The following is an 18003-nucleotide window of genomic DNA, read 5'->3' as shown; positions in this document are numbered from 1 at the left end:
TCTGCCTGTCAAATAAATAAATAAAATCTTTTTTTTTTAAATAAAACAACAACAACAACAACAAAAACTGTGTTTTCATTAAGCTCCTTTCAAGTTTAGTAGTACAATGTCCAAAACCAAATATCCTAAATAACAGATATATGAGATAACAATGAAAGCATCTGGAGATTTGCAATCACACCCCCTTCACATGGTCATGTTATTGTACACTTGCATAGCATTCATACCTCACCGAGTGCTTTCATTTACACAATTTCACTTAATTGTGTAACACACAACACAACACTATCATGCTACCACTGTTGTTTTTGCTGCCTTTGCTGATGTTGTTTATTGCCACTGGTGGGGATGCTGGAGCACTCCATCCCTAACATGAATATGGCCACATCTCAAAGAGAATACCGAAGTTGACAAAATGTTGAGATCCTCCATAGCCCTTCTTTTTTCTTGAAAACAAAGTCCTGATATGCAATGTCAGTTGCTAATTTGGTACCCTTATCTCTAACTTTCTGAATTTATAAAACAAGTAGAATATATACGGGCCCAAATTAGGAGACTGATGAGGGCATTGGGATGTGGCCTTTTAACAGAAAACCCTGTAGACTGATCTGTACTAATCTCTGAATCAAACAGGTGAGGGAGGCAAATGCTACTATTATGAACTAGGACTGATAAAACAAGTCGGGGTCTGGGCTCCCAGGATTTTAGTAGGAGATACACAGTAAGTAGTAAAAGGCGGGGCAAATATTGTTGTAAGTCAAGAGCAGCTTCAATTCCATTCGAAGACAGGAGAATGATCACGTTGGTCCCAGCCAGTTTGTAGATACCACTTGGTTCTAGTTTCCTCTGATATAAAAGCCTACTCCTCACAAATTGTTCTGACCTGCCCACCGAAACTCGGAAGTTTGGTAGTTAGAAAAATGGCCTTCTGGCTCTTCTCGATAATATTCTAAATGGGAGAATTTTTACTGCGAAGTAAATGCTACCACAGTGTGTGAAATAAAAACCTAGAGAAGCACTTGTGATGGGCTGAGCACTGGGTGTTATATGCAACTGATGAATTATTGAACAATATATCAAAAGCTAATGATGTACTACTGTACGTTAGCTAATTGAATTTAAATTTAAAAAAAAAAGCCTAGTGAAGCTACTTATGGGATGTATATGTAAATCCAAACACATAAATAATTATGAGAAGCCATGAATTCAAACTGGCAAAAATAGATAGACCTGATAAGAAATCATCAGTATTTCAGTCTAAGAAAATGCATTTGTATTGTAAAAATACTTAACATCCAAAGAAATAGTCCTTTTGAGCCAAATACTGTCATACTAGAGTAATAGTTACAAGTGACTTGACCAAATGATTTGAAATACTCAAAGACAAATATTGACTTCTTTTATAAAATGAATATGATTTTGAAAAATAAAAAACAATCCAGTCATATTAATCTAATTAAATAATAGTAGAAGCCAGGGCAACAACATAATTTTATACACAATGGCTGGGATCCCTGGCATCACCAAGGCAGCTTTCATTCATCTGGTTCTACAAACATCAGAGGTAGCAAGTTCTAGGACAAGTTTTTTCAAACTGAGCTCACCAAATGCCCTGACATTTGGGGTTCTCAAGTTCTAGGAGAATTTTATTTTTCCATTTTGGAGATGATGGAATGTTTGTGAAGCAAATTGGAGGATGAAGAACAAGATGAAACAGAAAGGAAGGATGGGGAACACATTCTGAAAAGTCTTGAGTGTATATAAGGACCAGAAATATTTTTTAAAGATTTTATTAATTTATCTGAGACAGAGAGAGAGAGCATAAGCAGTGGGGAGGGAGAGGAAGAAGAAGATTCCCTGCTGAGCAATGAGCCTGATGTGGGGCTCAATCCCAGGACCCTGAGATCATTAACTGAGCCAAAGGCAGATGCTTAACTGACTGAGCCACCTAGGTGCCCCAATAAACAGTAATCTTTATAGAAGGAAGTTAAGAGCTTCTATGGAATTGGAAGAGAAAACCTGAATCTGCATTTATGTGGCACTTTACATAATACTGAGGTAGTGCTACTGTTTCTATCACAGAAACATTATCAATGGAGATTACAAGGTTTCCTTTACTTTTAAAGATTATGTATTTATTTATTTGAGAGAGAGACAGAGACAGAGAAAGAGCATGAATGGGGGGAGCGGGAGAGGGAAAGGGAGAAGCAAACTTCTCTGCCGAGCAGGGAGCCCAACGTGGGGCTTGATCCCAGGACCCTTAGATCATGACCTGAGCCAAAGGCAGATGCTTAACTGACTGAGCCACCCAGGCAGCCATAAGGTTTCTTTTTAACATACCCTTGGTACCCATCATTGCAATAAAATTTGGCTTTTAATCTTAAATGTTATGAGAAGCTGCTACTGTGTTTAAGCTAGGAGTAGCATGATTGAGTACCTGTGTTATTGTTTTGGATTAGAGTGAGTAGCCATTGGAGGCAAAGAACTTATTCCTAACAACTAACACTTTTTTTCTTTATCAGCCTGGGGTATAACATGAGGTCATATCTCTTTAAATATTAAGGAAAATTATTGAGACTTCATCCTGCTTATTCCAAAAGTGTCTTCTTTCCCTTCCTATTTTTCCCCTAACTGAGTCAGTTGTAGGAGATCCAGTGCTCTAGCAAAGTCCCTACCTATTTCATCAAAAACCAAGAAGGTGGAGCCAATTTTTGGTTTTTGTTTTCTCTCTATCCTCCTGCCACTTGGCCCTGGAAGTTGTGGAAGTGCAGGCAGAGTGGATTAATTAAAGTCCCAGATTTCTGATTAGATGTTGAAAAGAGGGAGCTCCAGGGTACTGGAAATACCAAGCAGATTATAGAGTGGGAGGAGATTGGGAAAGTAACACTATGAGGCTGCTTATGAACTTTAGAGCTCACCCCCCAAACTGTATTTGTATGTGTATGTGTGTGTGCAAGCGTGTGTGAGTGTGTGTGTGTGGTTCTGCTCCTTATTAACATACCTAAAGCACTGAGGGAGACAAAGTGAACAAAAAATGATTGAGTAAGGAACTCTTGGACTCCATCCCTCCATAAAACTGGCAAAACTTTCAGAATCAAATTTTTTAGAAAGATGGAAATGAACCAATGGCTTGCAACCATTTGTGGAGTGCTTATTCAAGAAACATAGCTGATCTTTTTTTTCTTTTTAAATGAGATTTGTGGCATTTCAATTTGCCTAGTCCCATCCCCCACTCCTCAGTTCAGTGGCAATCATGAAAATAATAGCCTGAATTCCTGGTACCAGTGGAAGCAAAAAGGACCCCATCCACAAAGAATTGTAATTATCTGTTTTGACCGATCTGGTGATTCCCTGAAAGTCTGGCTCAAAGGCTTGTCTTAATTTCCCCTGGCTTGGAACTAGCCAAGGGCTAAAACTGCTAGCCAGAGGTGGAGATGGGGAGAGGGCATTTTTCAAAAACATTTACAGGCAAATGTTTTAGTCCCTACTCCCTGAGGTAAAAAAAAAAAAAAAATAATAGATTTGGGGCAAACAAGACTAACCAAAAAGCTTCAGTGAAAAGGCTGGGAAATGAGATGTCCATAGGGCTTTGAAAAGCTCTGACATATTCCTGGGAATCTAGAAGACCTTGTGCATGCATATGGTTGTGACATGCTCAGAAAATACCTGATAAGGCAGAAAGCTTCCAATTCTAGCCTACCTAAAGGCTCTGTGCAAACAGGAAGTGAAGGCTAAGACAAAGATGCAAACTCTGGTTGAGTGTCGAAGATGTGCATGCACAGAGTCCCTCAGCAAAGTCTAGGAGAATTTTTTTATTCCAAAGATTTAAAGAAATCTCTGTTCAATCATCAGCTGACCACTGAACTAAAAGAGCAGGATTTCAGTGACCACCCACAACAAAGAATACAGGCTTTACAGGATCATTTTAGAAAAATCACTAAATAAGCAACAACTACCACAAAATGAAGCAACAGTAATAAACCCTGGGGGAGGAGAGAGACTCTGACTTCAAGAATTGCTGTGCTCTATTACTCAAAATGCCCAGTTTTAAGTAAAAGGTCAGGAAAAGAAGCAAGACAGTATGGTCCACACCTGGGGAAAAGGCACTCAAAGAAATTGGCTCTAAGAAGTTCCAGATGTTGAACTTTCTGACAAAAACTTTAAATCAGTTACCGTTAACACATTCGAAGAGCTAAAGAAATCCATCACTAAAGATTTATAGGGAGGAATGAGAATGATGTCTCACCTTATGGAGAATATAAAGAGATAGAAAATATATTTTTAAAAAGAAAGAAGTTGAAGAAGAAGAAGAAGAAGAGGAAGAGGAAGAAGGAGAAAAGGAGGAGGAGGAAAAAGAGCAGGAGAGAAGGAGGAGAAGGAGGAAACAGACATTCTGGAATTGTAACATATAGGAACTAAAATGAAAAAAAATTTTTAAAAGATTTTTATTTATTTATTTGACAGACAGAGATCACAAGTAGGCAGAGAGGCAGGCAGAGAAAGAGAGCGGAGGAAGCAGGCTCCCTGTGGAGCAGAGAGCCCGATGCGGGGCTCGATCCCAGGACCCCAGGATCATGACCTGAGCTGCAGGCAGAGGCCTTAACCCACTGAGCCACCCAGGTGCCCCTAAAATGAAAATTTTACTATAGAGTCTCAAAATCAGATTTGAGCAGGCAGAAGAATCAGTGAACTTGAAGATAAGTCAACTGAGATTATTCAGTCTAAGAAAGAGAAATATAAAAGAATGACAGAGTCTCAGAGAACTGTGGAACACTGTCAGCATGACATACACATAATGGGAGTGCCAGAAGGAGACAAAAGAGAAAGTGGGAGAAAATATCTGAAAAAATAAAGGCCAAAAATTTCCCAAATTTAAGGAAAAATATTAATCTACACATACAAGAAGTTCAATGAACTCCAAGTAAAATAAACTCAAAGGCATCCACACTTATTCAAATCATAGTCAAAGTGTTGCAAGCCAGAGGAAAAAAATCTTGAAAGCAGCAAGAAAGAAGGAACTCATCACATACAAAACATCCTAAATAAAATAAAAGGCTGACTTCTTATTGGAGCAAGTGGGCAGTGGGATGAAATATTTAAAGTGCTGAAAGAAAAATACTGTCAACCAAGAATACTGTATATAGCAAAATAGTGTTTCAAAAAAATGAAGGAGAAATTAAGATTTTCCTAGATAGAAAAAACTGAAAGAATTTTATTTGCTACTAGACCTGCCCTAGGAGAGATACTAAGAAGTTCTTTGGGCAGAAATGAAAGGTCACCAGACAGTAACTAAAATCTACATGAAGAAATAAAGAGCACCAGGGAAGGTAAATACCTACATAAGTATAAAAGACATTATAAGTATATTTTTTGTTTGTAACTACTTTTTATTTTCTATATAATTTAAAAAATAACTGCAGAAAGCAATAACTACTAGTCTATACTGATGGGCATAGAACAAATAAAGATGTAATCTGTGACAACAACATAAAGTAGAGAAAGAAGTGATAAACTTTAAAAGAGCAAATTTTTGTATACTATTGAAATTACATTGACATTAATCTGAATTAGATTGTCATAAATTAAGATGTTCATTGTAGTCTCTAGGGCAACCACTAAGAAAATAACTCAAATATATTATATAATAAATATAATAAAATAAACGGAAAGGGAATTAAAATGGTACACTAAAAAATGTCTATTTAACACAGAAAGAGGTGGCAATGGAGGAATTGAGCAAAAGAAGGCATAAGACATGTGGAAAACAAACACTAAAATGATAAGGGTAAATTCTTCCTTATCAGTAATCATATTAAATATAAATGGATTAAACTCTCCAATTAAGACACAAAGACTGTCAGACTGTATATTTTTATTTTTTTTATTTTTATTTTTATTTTTTAAAGATTTTATTTATTTATTTGACAGAGAGAGATCACAAGTAGATGGAGAGGCAGGCAGAGAGAGAGAGAGGGAAGCAGGATCTCTGCCGAGCAGAGAACCCGATGCGGGACTCGATCCCAGGACCCTGAGATCATGACCTGAGCCAAAGGCAGCGGCTTAACCCACTGAGCCACCCAGGCGCCCACAGACTGTACATTTTTAAAAACACAATCTAACTGCATTCTCTCTAAAGATTCATTTCAGATTCAGGACACAATAGTTTGAAAATAAAAGGGTGGGAAAAGATATTCCACATGAATAGTTATCAAAATTAGTATAGCTGTGGGACACCTAAGTGGCTAGACAGACATAATAAAAACATAAAAGACTTAAATAATACTACATGCCCACTCAACCTAACAGAACACTGCTCAACAACAGCAGGATATAGATTCTTTTCGAGAACATATGGAACATTATCCAGGATAGATCATAGACCCTATGTTGGGCCATATAACAAATCTAAAGAAATTTTTTAAAGATTAAAATTAATCAAAGTGTGTTCTCTGACCACAGTGAAATGAGATGATAAGTTAATAACAAAAGGACATTTGGAAAACTCAAAAATATATGAAAATTAAACAACACTGTCTTAAATAACCAATGAGTCAAAGAAGAAACCAAAAGGGAAATTAGAAAGTACTTTGAGGTTGCACAACAGTGTGAATGTACTAAATGCCACTGAAATGTGCATTTTTAAATGGTTAAGATGGTAAATTTTATATTATATGTATTTTACCACAATTTAAACATTTTTAAAAAGAAATAAAATACTTCAAAGTGAATAAAAATGAAAACACAAAATAACCAAAATTTATAGGATGAAGCCAAAGTGGTACTCAAAATAATTATAATAGTGAATGCCTGTATTAAAAAAGAAGAAAGATCTCAAAGGTACTGAGTCCTGAACTAATGAATAGACAATTATCAAGGTCCTAAACTGATCACTGGGCTGTACAAACACAAGACAGATTTCAAAGGCACTGCCAAGACTTTGAAAATTGAACTGCAACTGGGATCACAGCCAACAAAAGTAATGGTGGAACTTACACCTTGAGCTTAACTAGGTCAATCAATTGCTAAAAGAAAAATATAAAATCTGTCATGGGATTTAAACAAGACTCTGTCACATGACATAAGATTTGAAATATCCATGATATAAGCTAAAATAACTTAGAATATGAAGAATTCAGAAAAATCTAATTTACTGGGTTAAAGAAAAAAACTAATAAATGTCAAGGCCAAAGTAGTGCAGATGTTTGAATTATTTTTTCTTTTTTTTTTTTAAGATTTTATTCATTTATTTATTTGACAGAGCGAGAGCACAATCAGGCAGAGAGGCAGGCAGAGGCAGAGAGAGAAGCAGGCTCCCCACTGAGCAAGGAGCCCGATGTGGGGCTTGACCCCAGGACCCTGAGATCATGACCCGAGCTGAAGGCAGAGGCCCAACCCACTGAGCCACCCAGGCGCCCCAGATGTTTGAAATATTTGACAGACTTTAAGGTAACTATTATAAAAATGCTTGAACAAAATTGCAAAGAATGTTGAAACTAATTGAAAAATAAAAGTCTCAGGAAAAATGGAAGATATAAAGAAGAACCAATGAAAAGTTTAGAACTGAAAAATATAATAAATGAAATTAAAATTCCACTGGCTAGGCTCAATAGCATAACAGAAATGACAGAGGAAGGAATCTGTAAACTTGAAGACATATATAGGTAAAAATTACCTAATTTGAGCAAAAAAGAGTAAATAAACTGGGCAGGGGGGGGAAGGAACCTTGTGGAACTAAATGTGTAACACTGTGCCACCAGAGTCTCAGTAGAAGAGAGAAAGTGTGATGCAGAAAACAATATTTTAAGAAATAATAACTGAAAAACTCCCAAATGGGTGAAAGACATAAATTTACATGTTAAAGGAATTTAGCAAACACCAAATAGGAATAATTCAAGGAGATCCTCACCCTGGTACATGTTAGAATCTTCTGAAAACAAAAGACAAATTAAAAAAAAAAATTACAGCATCCAGAGAAAAAGGATTTATAACTTATAATGGAATAGCTATTTAAATAAGGGCAGTTTTCTTGTGAGAAACCAAGAAGGCCAGGAGAAAGTAGCATCATGGTTCTAAAGCTGAAGAAATAACTATCAACCTCAAAATTCTATATCCAACAAAAATTCTTCAGGAATGAATATGAAATAAAGACCTTAGAGAACTCATTTTATGAGTTGGGCCCTAAAATATTACTACAAGAAGTTCTTCAGACAGAATAACCTATACCAGAAGTAAACTTGGGACATCAGGAATGAAGGAATGTTCGGGTTTTCAATATGTGTCTGTGTAATATCTAAGACAACCAAAGCATGAAGGCATGGACAGAAAATGGACCCATATGGTGGTAATGTTTTTATATCCAATTGAAGTGGTAAAGTATTGAAGCTAAGTAGACTGTGAAATGTTACTATCTACTTTGTATTCCTAGATCAACCACCATAAGATCTACAGTAAATGATATAGTCATTTCCTAACTTATTTCTGAGGCCAGCATGACCGTGACACAAAATTCAAAGAATTGAAAGAGAAAACTATAGGATACTAGCCCTTATGACCATAGATAAAAACTTCACAACAAATATTAGCAAGTTGAGTCTAGCCACAAATGGTAAGATTTATCTTAGGAATGAAAAGATGTTCAATATTTGAAAATCCATGCTATCCACTATAGTAACAGTTTAAAGAAAACATAATACCAACTGGTGAAGAAAAAATTATTTCCACAAAATTCAACATCCATTCCTGATTTTTTTAAAAAACAAAAGAATATAGTGAGTGCTGTGAAATGTTTAAACCTGATGATTCACAGACCTGTACCTCTGGGGCAAATAATACAGTACATGTTAATAAAAATAATTCTAAAAAAAAGAAAAAGAAAGAATAAAATGAAATTAAGAAAAGAGACAGAAACCTCTCAGAAAACAAGGAACAGAGAGGAACTTCCTCAATCTGATAAATGGCATTTATATAAAAAAAAAAAAGCCACAGCTAACATGGTAAAAGACTGAATTGTTTCTCCCTTAAAATTAAGAGCAAGGCAAGGATGTGCACTCTATCACTGCTATTGAACAACATACTGGAAGTCTTAAACTTCCAGAACTTAAACTTCTATAACTCTTCTAACTTCAAAACTCAATAATGTGGGAGAAAATGACCCAATTTTTTAAATGGGCAAAAGATGAAAATAGACACACCAGAGAAGACTTGGTCTTGGCAAATAAGCCCATAAAAAGATGCTCAACAGGGGCACCTGGGTGGCTCAGCGGGTTAAGCCTCTGCCTTCAGCTCAGGTCATGATCTCAGGGTCCTGGGATGGAGCCCCACATTGGGCTCTTTGCTCAGCAGGGAGCCTGCTTCCCACCCCCCTTCTCTCTCTGCCTGCCTCTCTGCCTACTTATGATCTATCAAATAAATAAAATCTTTTAAAAAAAGATGTTCAACATTATTATCTATTAGTGAAACACAAATTAAAACTATGATGAGATCACACACATATTATAATAGTTAAAATAAAAACATATTGACAACACCAAGTGCCAACAAAGACACTGAGCTCATGGAACTTTCTTACGCTGCTGGTGGGACTATAAGATGGTGCAGCCACTCTGAAAAATAGTTTGGCAGTTTCTTATAAAGCTAATATACTCACTGTGTTCTCTAGGTATGAAATGAAAACTTATTGGTTCAGACTATGTTAAACAATATAGAGGTTCCTCAAAAATTTAAAAATAGAACTACCAGATGATCCAGTAATTCCACTCCTGGGTGTATATTCAAAGAAAATGAAAACAGGACATCCAAGAGATAGATGTATTCCTATGTTTATTGAAGCATTACTTGTAACAGCCAAGCTGTGGAAACAGCCCAAGGGTCCACAACAGATGAATGGATAAAGAAGACATGGTTTACATATACAATTGAATATTACTTAGCCATGAGAAACAATGAAACCCTGCCATCTGTGACAACATGGATGACCTTGAGGACATTATGCTTAAATGAAATACGTCAAACAGAGAAAGAGAAATGCCATATGATCTCATGTCTATGTGAGATCAGAAAAAGCTAAGGTGATAAAAACAGAGTAGAATGGTGCCTACCCAGGGATTACCAAGAGAATTGAGGATATGTTCTTTAAGGGTATAAACTTGCAACTAGTAGTTGAGTAAGTCCTGGAGATCTAATGTACCTCATAGTGGTTAGAGTAAAAAAAAAAAAATACTGTATTATTAACTTAAGCATTACTAAAAGACTAGATCTTAATTGTTCCCACCACAGAAAAGAAAGGATAATTATGTGACATTATACAGGCATTAGCTAATACTACAGTGGTAATCACATTGCCATATATAAATGTATCAACACATGTGACATCTTGAAGTTACACAATGCTTCAGTGATTCATACGACTGAATGCCAGAAAAAAAAAAACAGTGGATTTACCATATGAAAATTTCTAAAGGAAAATTTAAAAAGGAAAATATGAAATTAAAAATATGGCATGTGAGAAATATGTCTTTAAGAGCAAATCGCTTAGCCTTAGAATACCTTTGTAGTCTGTGCTATACTGAAAAAATATTTCACTCCCTGCTGAAAGGAAAGTAGAATTAAGACTTAGAAAAGTAAGGAAGTTCATGTTTTGCTACAAGCTCTACAGAAATGACAGATTTCTCTTGTGTGTTTTCCTGCCACTCAGAGTGTCAACAGATCTGGGACTCTTGTCAAAGTGTTTCCTAGCTAGTCTGTCTTTCTACATCTGAAATGGAAATCACTCTTTTTAGGGATGTCAAGATTTGTGAACCATCTTAAGTAATTGAGGGAAGTCATGAAATATGGCTAGCATAGAAGATGGATTATTATCCATCTCTTTGGTTCATCATTCCAGACATAAGTGACCTTAAATTCATTTATTTCTTACTCCATTCACGCATACTATAAAAACTCAATCCAGGATGCCTGGGTGGCTCAGTGGGGTAAGCCACTGCCTTCAGCTCAGGTTATGATCCCAGGGTCCTGGGATCAAGTCCTGCATGGGCTCCTTGCTCGGCGGGAAGCCTGCTTCTCTCTGCGCTTCTGCCTGCCTCTCTGCCTGCTTGTGTGCTCTCTCTCTCTCTCTCTCTCCTTCTCTCTGACAAATAAATAAATAAAATATTTTTAAAAATTAAAAAAAATTAAAACTCAATCCAATGTCCCTTGATTTGATATAAGCATTTACACTTTGTCTCCAATGCTGTAGCTCTTTATAGGCTTGAAATAAGCATCTGATCATTTTTCTTAATCTAAGCCACGTCATGAACCTTGATTCTTCCACAGTTTCGATTAAGAGAGTGGCAGTATGAAAGGGAGGAGATTTAGAGACACCCACGGAAGAGTCCCACTATGGAGCTTGGCAGTTTATTCAATGCAGGGGACTGGGGAGCTAGAGAAGTAGGGCGGCTGAGTACAGTAAGGGAGACTTCAGCATCAGATGACTTCTTATTTCTTTATTTTTTAATTTTTTTTATTTTGTTTTTTTTTTTACTGAAGTGTGTTTGACACAGTGTGACATTAGTGTGGGTATACAATGGTGATTTGACAGCTTTGTACCTTATGTTTTGCTCACCACACGTGTAGCTACCATCTGTCATTACACAACACTAGTGTAATACCACTGACTATATTCCCAATGCTGTACCTTTCATCTCCTTGGCCTACTCTATAACCATAGGCCCATACCTCCCACAAACCCCCCTTCTCCCATTTTGCTGATCCTCATTCCCCCTCCCCTCTGGTAACATCAGTTGGTTGTCTGCATTTAGGGGTCTTATTTTGCTCTATTGTTTGTTCGTTCACATGTTCCTTTTCTTTTCTTTTTCTTTCTTTCTTTCTTTTTTTTTTTTGATTCCACAAATGAATGAAGTCATAGGGTATTTTTCTTTCTTTGTCTGACTTATTTCATTGAGCATAATACCCTCTAGGTCCATCCACGCTGTCACAAATAGCAAATTTCCTTTTTATGTATGAGTGGCTGGTCGTGCTAGTATCTGAATTAGGTAACGCAGGAAAAAATAGGCAGAGAATTATAGAAGATTCAAAAGGAGAGCTATTTATCTATATTTTACCAGTATATTTATTTTTCAGAGTTTGGATAGAGTTTGTATTATCTCTCTCTCTCTCTCTCCCACCCTCTCTCTCTCTCTCTTTTTAGTTTTTATTTATTTGACAGAGAGAGACCACAAGTAGGCAGAGAGGCAGGCATGGGGAGTGGGTAAGCAGGCTCCCTGCTGAGCAGAGAGCCCAGATGTGGGGCTCGATCCCAGGACCCTGAGATCATGACCTGAGCTGAAGGCAGAGGCTTAACCCCCTGAGCCACCCAGGCACCCCTGCATTATCTCTTAAAGTAGTATTTGTTAGAGGGTCTCAAGTTTGACTTTAGAGAGGACATTGTGGATTTTAACATCAAAGGAATCCTCGAGAAAAATAGATTTGAAGTGAGTGAGGAGACATGACATTTCACAGAGAAAATCAAATCTTACTTGAAGTCACGTAAATTAATAGTGAAAGTTCTGTTGGTCCCCGAAATGCAAGAGGAAAGAGAACCCTTAGAAGGTGTAGTGTCTATGGTATGAAAGTCAGGACTTCTCATACACAGTGAATTTGGTCCTCATGGTGGCAAATTTCCAGGAAGCCAGACCCTTCCTGCTCAAATGATGTGGTTTCCTAGGGGACATATAAATAGTCTTTTCCCCACACAAAAAAGTTAAGAATAGAAGCCAAAGACCCTCCCACACATCAGAGCACAGCTGTCAATGTGTCCAACAGAAGCACAGCATTGGCAAAAGCAGCTCTGGCAGGATGTAGGGAAAGGTAACCACAGAGGTAGCAGGGAGTGAGGAAAGAACAGGATACATGGTCGTAGAGCAGAAACTTAGTGCAGAAAAGAGCAGCTGGAACTCAGGAAGTGGGTAAGAAGAAAGAAAGGAAAACAGGTGGAAGGATTTAGAAGGATATGTAAAGAAGGTAGCAAGGACCTTCTAGAAACAGACTAAGTGCAAACCAGGTGACCCTAGAGACTGCCTGTATGTTTCTAAGACAGGATCAGAAGGTGGGAGAAAACCCAGGCATGACAGAATCAGACCAAAGTATTGGTCTTCATCCAGGGAAGAACTTACTGGAATGGCCCACCGTACCCCTGGTTCAGAGGGCCCAGAGCCCTATCCCCACTGCCCACCCCCATCACATCCTGGGGGGCAAATTCAACTTTTATTTATTTATTTTTAAAGATTTATTTATTTATTTGAGATCGAACACATGCACCTGTGAGTGGGGGAGAGGGAGAGAGAGAATCCCAAGCAGATTCTCCACTGAATGTGAGCCTGAGGAGGGACTTGATGTCAGGACCTGAGCCAAAATCAGGAGTCAGACCCTTAACCAGCTGCACCACCCAGGTGCCCCAAATCCAACTTTTATTATTTATTTATTTATTTATTTTTAAGATTTTATTTATTTATTTGACAGAGAGAGACCACAAGTACGCAGGGAGGCAGGCAGAGAGAGAGGAGGAAGCAGGCTCTCCGCAGAGCAGAGAGCCCGATGTGGGGCTCGATCCCAGGACCCCGGGACCATGACCTGAGCCGAAGGCAGAGGCTTTAACCCACTGAGCCCCCAAATCCAACTTTTAGAAGGCAGTGCTAGGTCCTAGGCATACCTCACTGCCTCTTAGTGTTAAATTTCAAGAACCAGTTGAAAAAGTTCATCTTGTACACATTCTTGAAATATAAAACCTAGTCTATTCCAGCAGGCTTTAGTTCAGACAACATTATGGTTTCATAAATTGTTGCCTGATCTTCTAGGAGTTAAAAATCTAACTGCAGATATTTATAATCTACCATGGACTTTAAAACAAACAAACAAACAAACAAAAAACCCAGGACGCCTGGGTGGCTCTGTTGGTTGGACGACTGCTCAGGTCATGATCCCGGGGTCCTGGGATCGAGTCCCACATCGGGCTCCCAGCTCCATGGGGAGTCTGCTTCTCCCTCTGACCTTCTCCTCACTCATGCTCTCTCTCACTGTCTCTCTCTCAAATAAATAAATAAAATATTTTAAAAAACCCATTAAGGGAATGCTAATTATTAAATATAATGAGCAATTTAAAGCTAGTGGTATTCTTCAGATAATTAAATGATCTTTTGTCCCTTAAGTAAGCCATCTGATAATCTGTACTTAATTACCAACAATTCATCTTCTGAATCCCCTGAACTTCAAATAAGGATTTTAATTAATTTTATCATTATAACCATTAATTGCTGGCAACTATAATCAAACCTCAAAAACCTAAAGGCTAGTATCTTCTTTTATTCTCAGAGGCAATGTGATATGCCTCTAAGAGACAAAGGCTGAAGCAAATGTTAAAATAGATTGTGTGCATTCAAATGTACACTGTGTACCGCCCCACTGCTTACCAGCCATGTGAACTTGGGCAAATTATTTTCATGATGACTTGATTTCCTCATTAAAATGGGGACGATGATAATAGCGATTACCTCATGAGGCTGTTATAAGGATTAAACCAACCTAGAATACTGCCTCAGTAAGTACTTATTAATGAATATAGAAAACATTTAGAGCCATGGATGGTAAATAGTACTCGCTGTATGTATTAACCATAATTCTATTACTTTCTGATGTTCCTCACAGTAATTTTTAGTAGTTTGAAGTATGGAGTAGTATGAAGTTTGAAAACATGCCCAATGAGCTTCATGATTCTCAAAAGACCAGAAAATAAAGTAACAATGATAACATTATAGTTCTGTTTTTAATAATTAGTTAATCTCAGCGTAATAATTCTATCCCTTTGTGTTCCCCAGAGTCGAAAACATGTCAATGAGATTGGAAGAAATCAACGAAAGAGAAAATTTTATGAAAACTTCCCTACAGACTGTTGACCTTCGACTTTCTCAGCTGGAAGAACTGTCTAGCAGAATGGTGAATGCTCTTGAAAATCTCGCAGGAATTGACAAGTCCGACCTGATACAGACCCGGTCCCGAGCTTCTTCCGAATGTGATGCTACTTATCTTCTAAGACAAAGCAGTATCAACAGCGCCGATGGCTACAGCATGTATAGATACCATTTCAATGGTGAGGAGTTGCTGTATGAAGATGCTTCTCTCTCCATGCCACCAGGGACAGGATTCAGGAAGAAAGCCTGTTCCTTCCGAATGAAGGAAGAGAAGGAGTCAAAAATGCATCTGGTACCAGAGCGTCAAGGCAGCCTTCACCTTTTGTCCAGCACAAGCCCGCCAGCAACACCAGACTGCGGTCAACTTGCATTAGACAACGTCAAGAACTCTTCAGAGCTGAAATTAGGTCCAGATACTGGGATTGCAGCCGAAGATGATGGAAGGCAGGCCGACTCTGAAAGGGAAGAAACTGTTCCCCCAAGTGTAAATCAACCAGATGTTATGCATGGACAGAACAAATCAGATTTTCAAAACCCTCAGCTCACAGTGGAAACAACCCAGATAGAAGGCACAATTTCCTATCCCCTGGAAGAAGCAAAGCTGAGGCGTTATCACCCTGAGGAAATGTTCAGTACTTATAAAACAACGAAGTCCAGAAGCTTTGTGTATTCCCGCGGACGGAAGCCGGTCAGCGGGGTTAACACCTGCAGCACAGAGTACAGTTCAATCATGGACCCAGCACACCTCTCGACACTTCAACAGTGGACGACAGAATGGAAATATCAAGTTCGAAAGATCACACGTTCTCGCAGTACTGACATCCCTTACATTGTGTCAGAAGCGGCCAGGCAAGCCGAGCATACAGAACAATTCGCGGACACCGAAGATGAGAACTGTGGGTCTGAAACAACTTCTCAGATCTCTCATTTATCTCTAGCTGTCCCTGACAGAACCAAAAAGGAAAACTTACTGTCTGTGAAACCAGACCCAACTCTGGGGTTCCCATCTTTAAGGTCAAAAAGTTTACACGGCCACCCTAGGAAAGCCAAAGCCGGTCAGGACAAACTAGACAGACCTGGACATGCCAGCAGTTTAAGTAACTTGGCAGTTGTGTCTGGGATTACAACAGAAGAACAGAAGGCCAGGCAAGAGAAAACTTCCACAGAAACTGCATGTTGACATGTTCTGTCTCTTTGATCTTTAAATCGAAACCACTGATGACTACCATCTTGGTCATCTAAATAGCATCAATTTCTGAAAACACTTTCATTAAAACTGTCCGGCACTTTGGACATAAGATTTAAAATTCAATGCACTAAACATAAAGTCATATTTCTCTAGCACATGTTAGTAAACTTAGGTTATTTTTAGTTGGAGTAGGATCAGATGAAAGTGACAATATTCCAGTTGCAATAAATTGCTTCATCTGTAAACAATTCTACAATCTCTTTGTTAGGCAATCTCTAAATTGCTTAATCAGTAAACGATTCTACAACCTCTTTATTTCCCGTTATTTATTTCCTCCAAGTAGCCTAAGAAATGCCTTTGGGTGCCGCCAGTAGGTTACTAAAGGAGTAAACAGCTATGTAAAAAGAAAAATTAAAGAGAAAGCAAACATGAAAAAAAAAAAAGAAGGGGGAGAAGAAAAAATTGTGAAGTGCAAGAAGTAAAAAGTGGAAAGAAGCCATCGGCATCATATTTTTTTATGGGTCTTTGTTTTCTGTTTCAATGTTTTATGTTTTACAATGACACGGTGGAAACAAAAATACACTATTATGTCAAAGATCACACTGTCATAGTCTAGGGTGACCAGGAGTTGTGTTAATGTGTAAAAATAAAGTATCCAATGTGCATTTTCCTGTTGTCATAGAGTCCCTGATAGCAAACACAAATAAATTGTACCTCTGCCTATTCAATGGTTTGTGCAAAGCTGTGGCTAAAACCAGAAAGAAACATCATGAAGGTCGAATTGTTGAGAATCACGGAGACCATTCATGGCTGAGAATACAGGGTCTTACACTTCAAATTATAAGTTCAAAAACCTTTCAGACTACTGAGCCCCCCATCCTCAGGTCAGGGGTCACTCTCTAGAACCCTTAATACCACCCCTAGCCCCCCACGACTCTTGACTATACAAACAGGGGCAGAGAGGGGCAGAAAGGGATCTTCTCTGGCTAATGCAGAGGGCACCAACACTCATAGAGGCTAAGAGTTGGATCCTTACCATCTCACAATGGCATCTCTTGGGAGGACTCAAGAAGGAGTCTGGGAGCACACAGAGAAGGCCAGCCTCAGGCCTGAAGTTACATGCCTATTACTACTTTAGTGAAGTTTCTCATGGTGGGAAGCAGGTCAGACAGAAATGGGGATGATCACAAAATAACCACTACACCCATTCTCATGTGAGACTCAGACTGTCACATCGTCATAAACTGGCAAGGGAAGAGAGAGAGAGAGAGAGAGAGAGAGAGATTCCCTGTAGTTATGCTAGTTACGTAGTTATGTTAGTTATAAAGATAGTGATCAGAAATAGTTAACAACTAAATAAGACTGAAGTTTTTAATAATCAGGTTCAAATCCCTGAACCGGGGTGAATTGATCAAAAAGCAAAAGATACCATTGCATGGATGATGGGGCTTTGAAATGTAAGAAATGATAACATTTATTTAATAAATAAAGCTACTGCTACATTGAGACTGTTTAATCAATCCTGCTATTTGCGTTATTTGACCCAATGCTTAACCCATTACATTTTACCTCATTCCTAAATCTTTCTTTTTGGTGCCAAGAAACTTTTCAGCCCTTTGCCAGGTTCTAGAAAAAAGGGTTTCTCAGAATAACTTGGAGAACCTAAGACGGCTCAACAGAATGGGTGTGAAGGCAAAGCTTATCTTTGCAACTCCCTGTTCTCCATTCCCTTCACAGCTCCCCTCCCCTCTCTCTCTGAGGTCTCTCTTACCTTGCTATGGGACCAAGTCCATTCCCTTAAGTCTCATTAGATTTGAGACACCTCCCTCCTGTAGAGGTGTTGGCTAAAAGGGATGTGATACTTTCCTTTAGATA

At 38.3% G+C, this 18003-nt stretch overlaps 1 protein-coding gene across 1 annotated transcript in view; it reads left to right on the top strand.

Moving 5' to 3' along the window:
- Positions 1-17310, top strand: part of TRPM1 (transient receptor potential cation channel subfamily M member 1) — a 98660-nt gene extending 81350 nt beyond the window's left edge. The window contains 1 exon segment of the mRNA XM_047737024.1: positions 14847-17310. Coding sequence (XP_047592980.1) covers positions 14847-16119 — 1273 coding nt within the window. The 3' untranslated portion in view covers positions 16120-17310.
- The last annotated feature ends 693 nt before the right edge of the window (positions 17311-18003 follow it).

Source organism: Lutra lutra, chromosome 7 (genome assembly GCF_902655055.1).
Source record: "Lutra lutra chromosome 7, mLutLut1.2, whole genome shotgun sequence".
Taxonomy (NCBI): Eukaryota; Metazoa; Chordata; class Mammalia; order Carnivora; family Mustelidae; genus Lutra; species Lutra lutra.
This window is presented reverse-complemented; position numbering and strand designations above follow the sequence as displayed.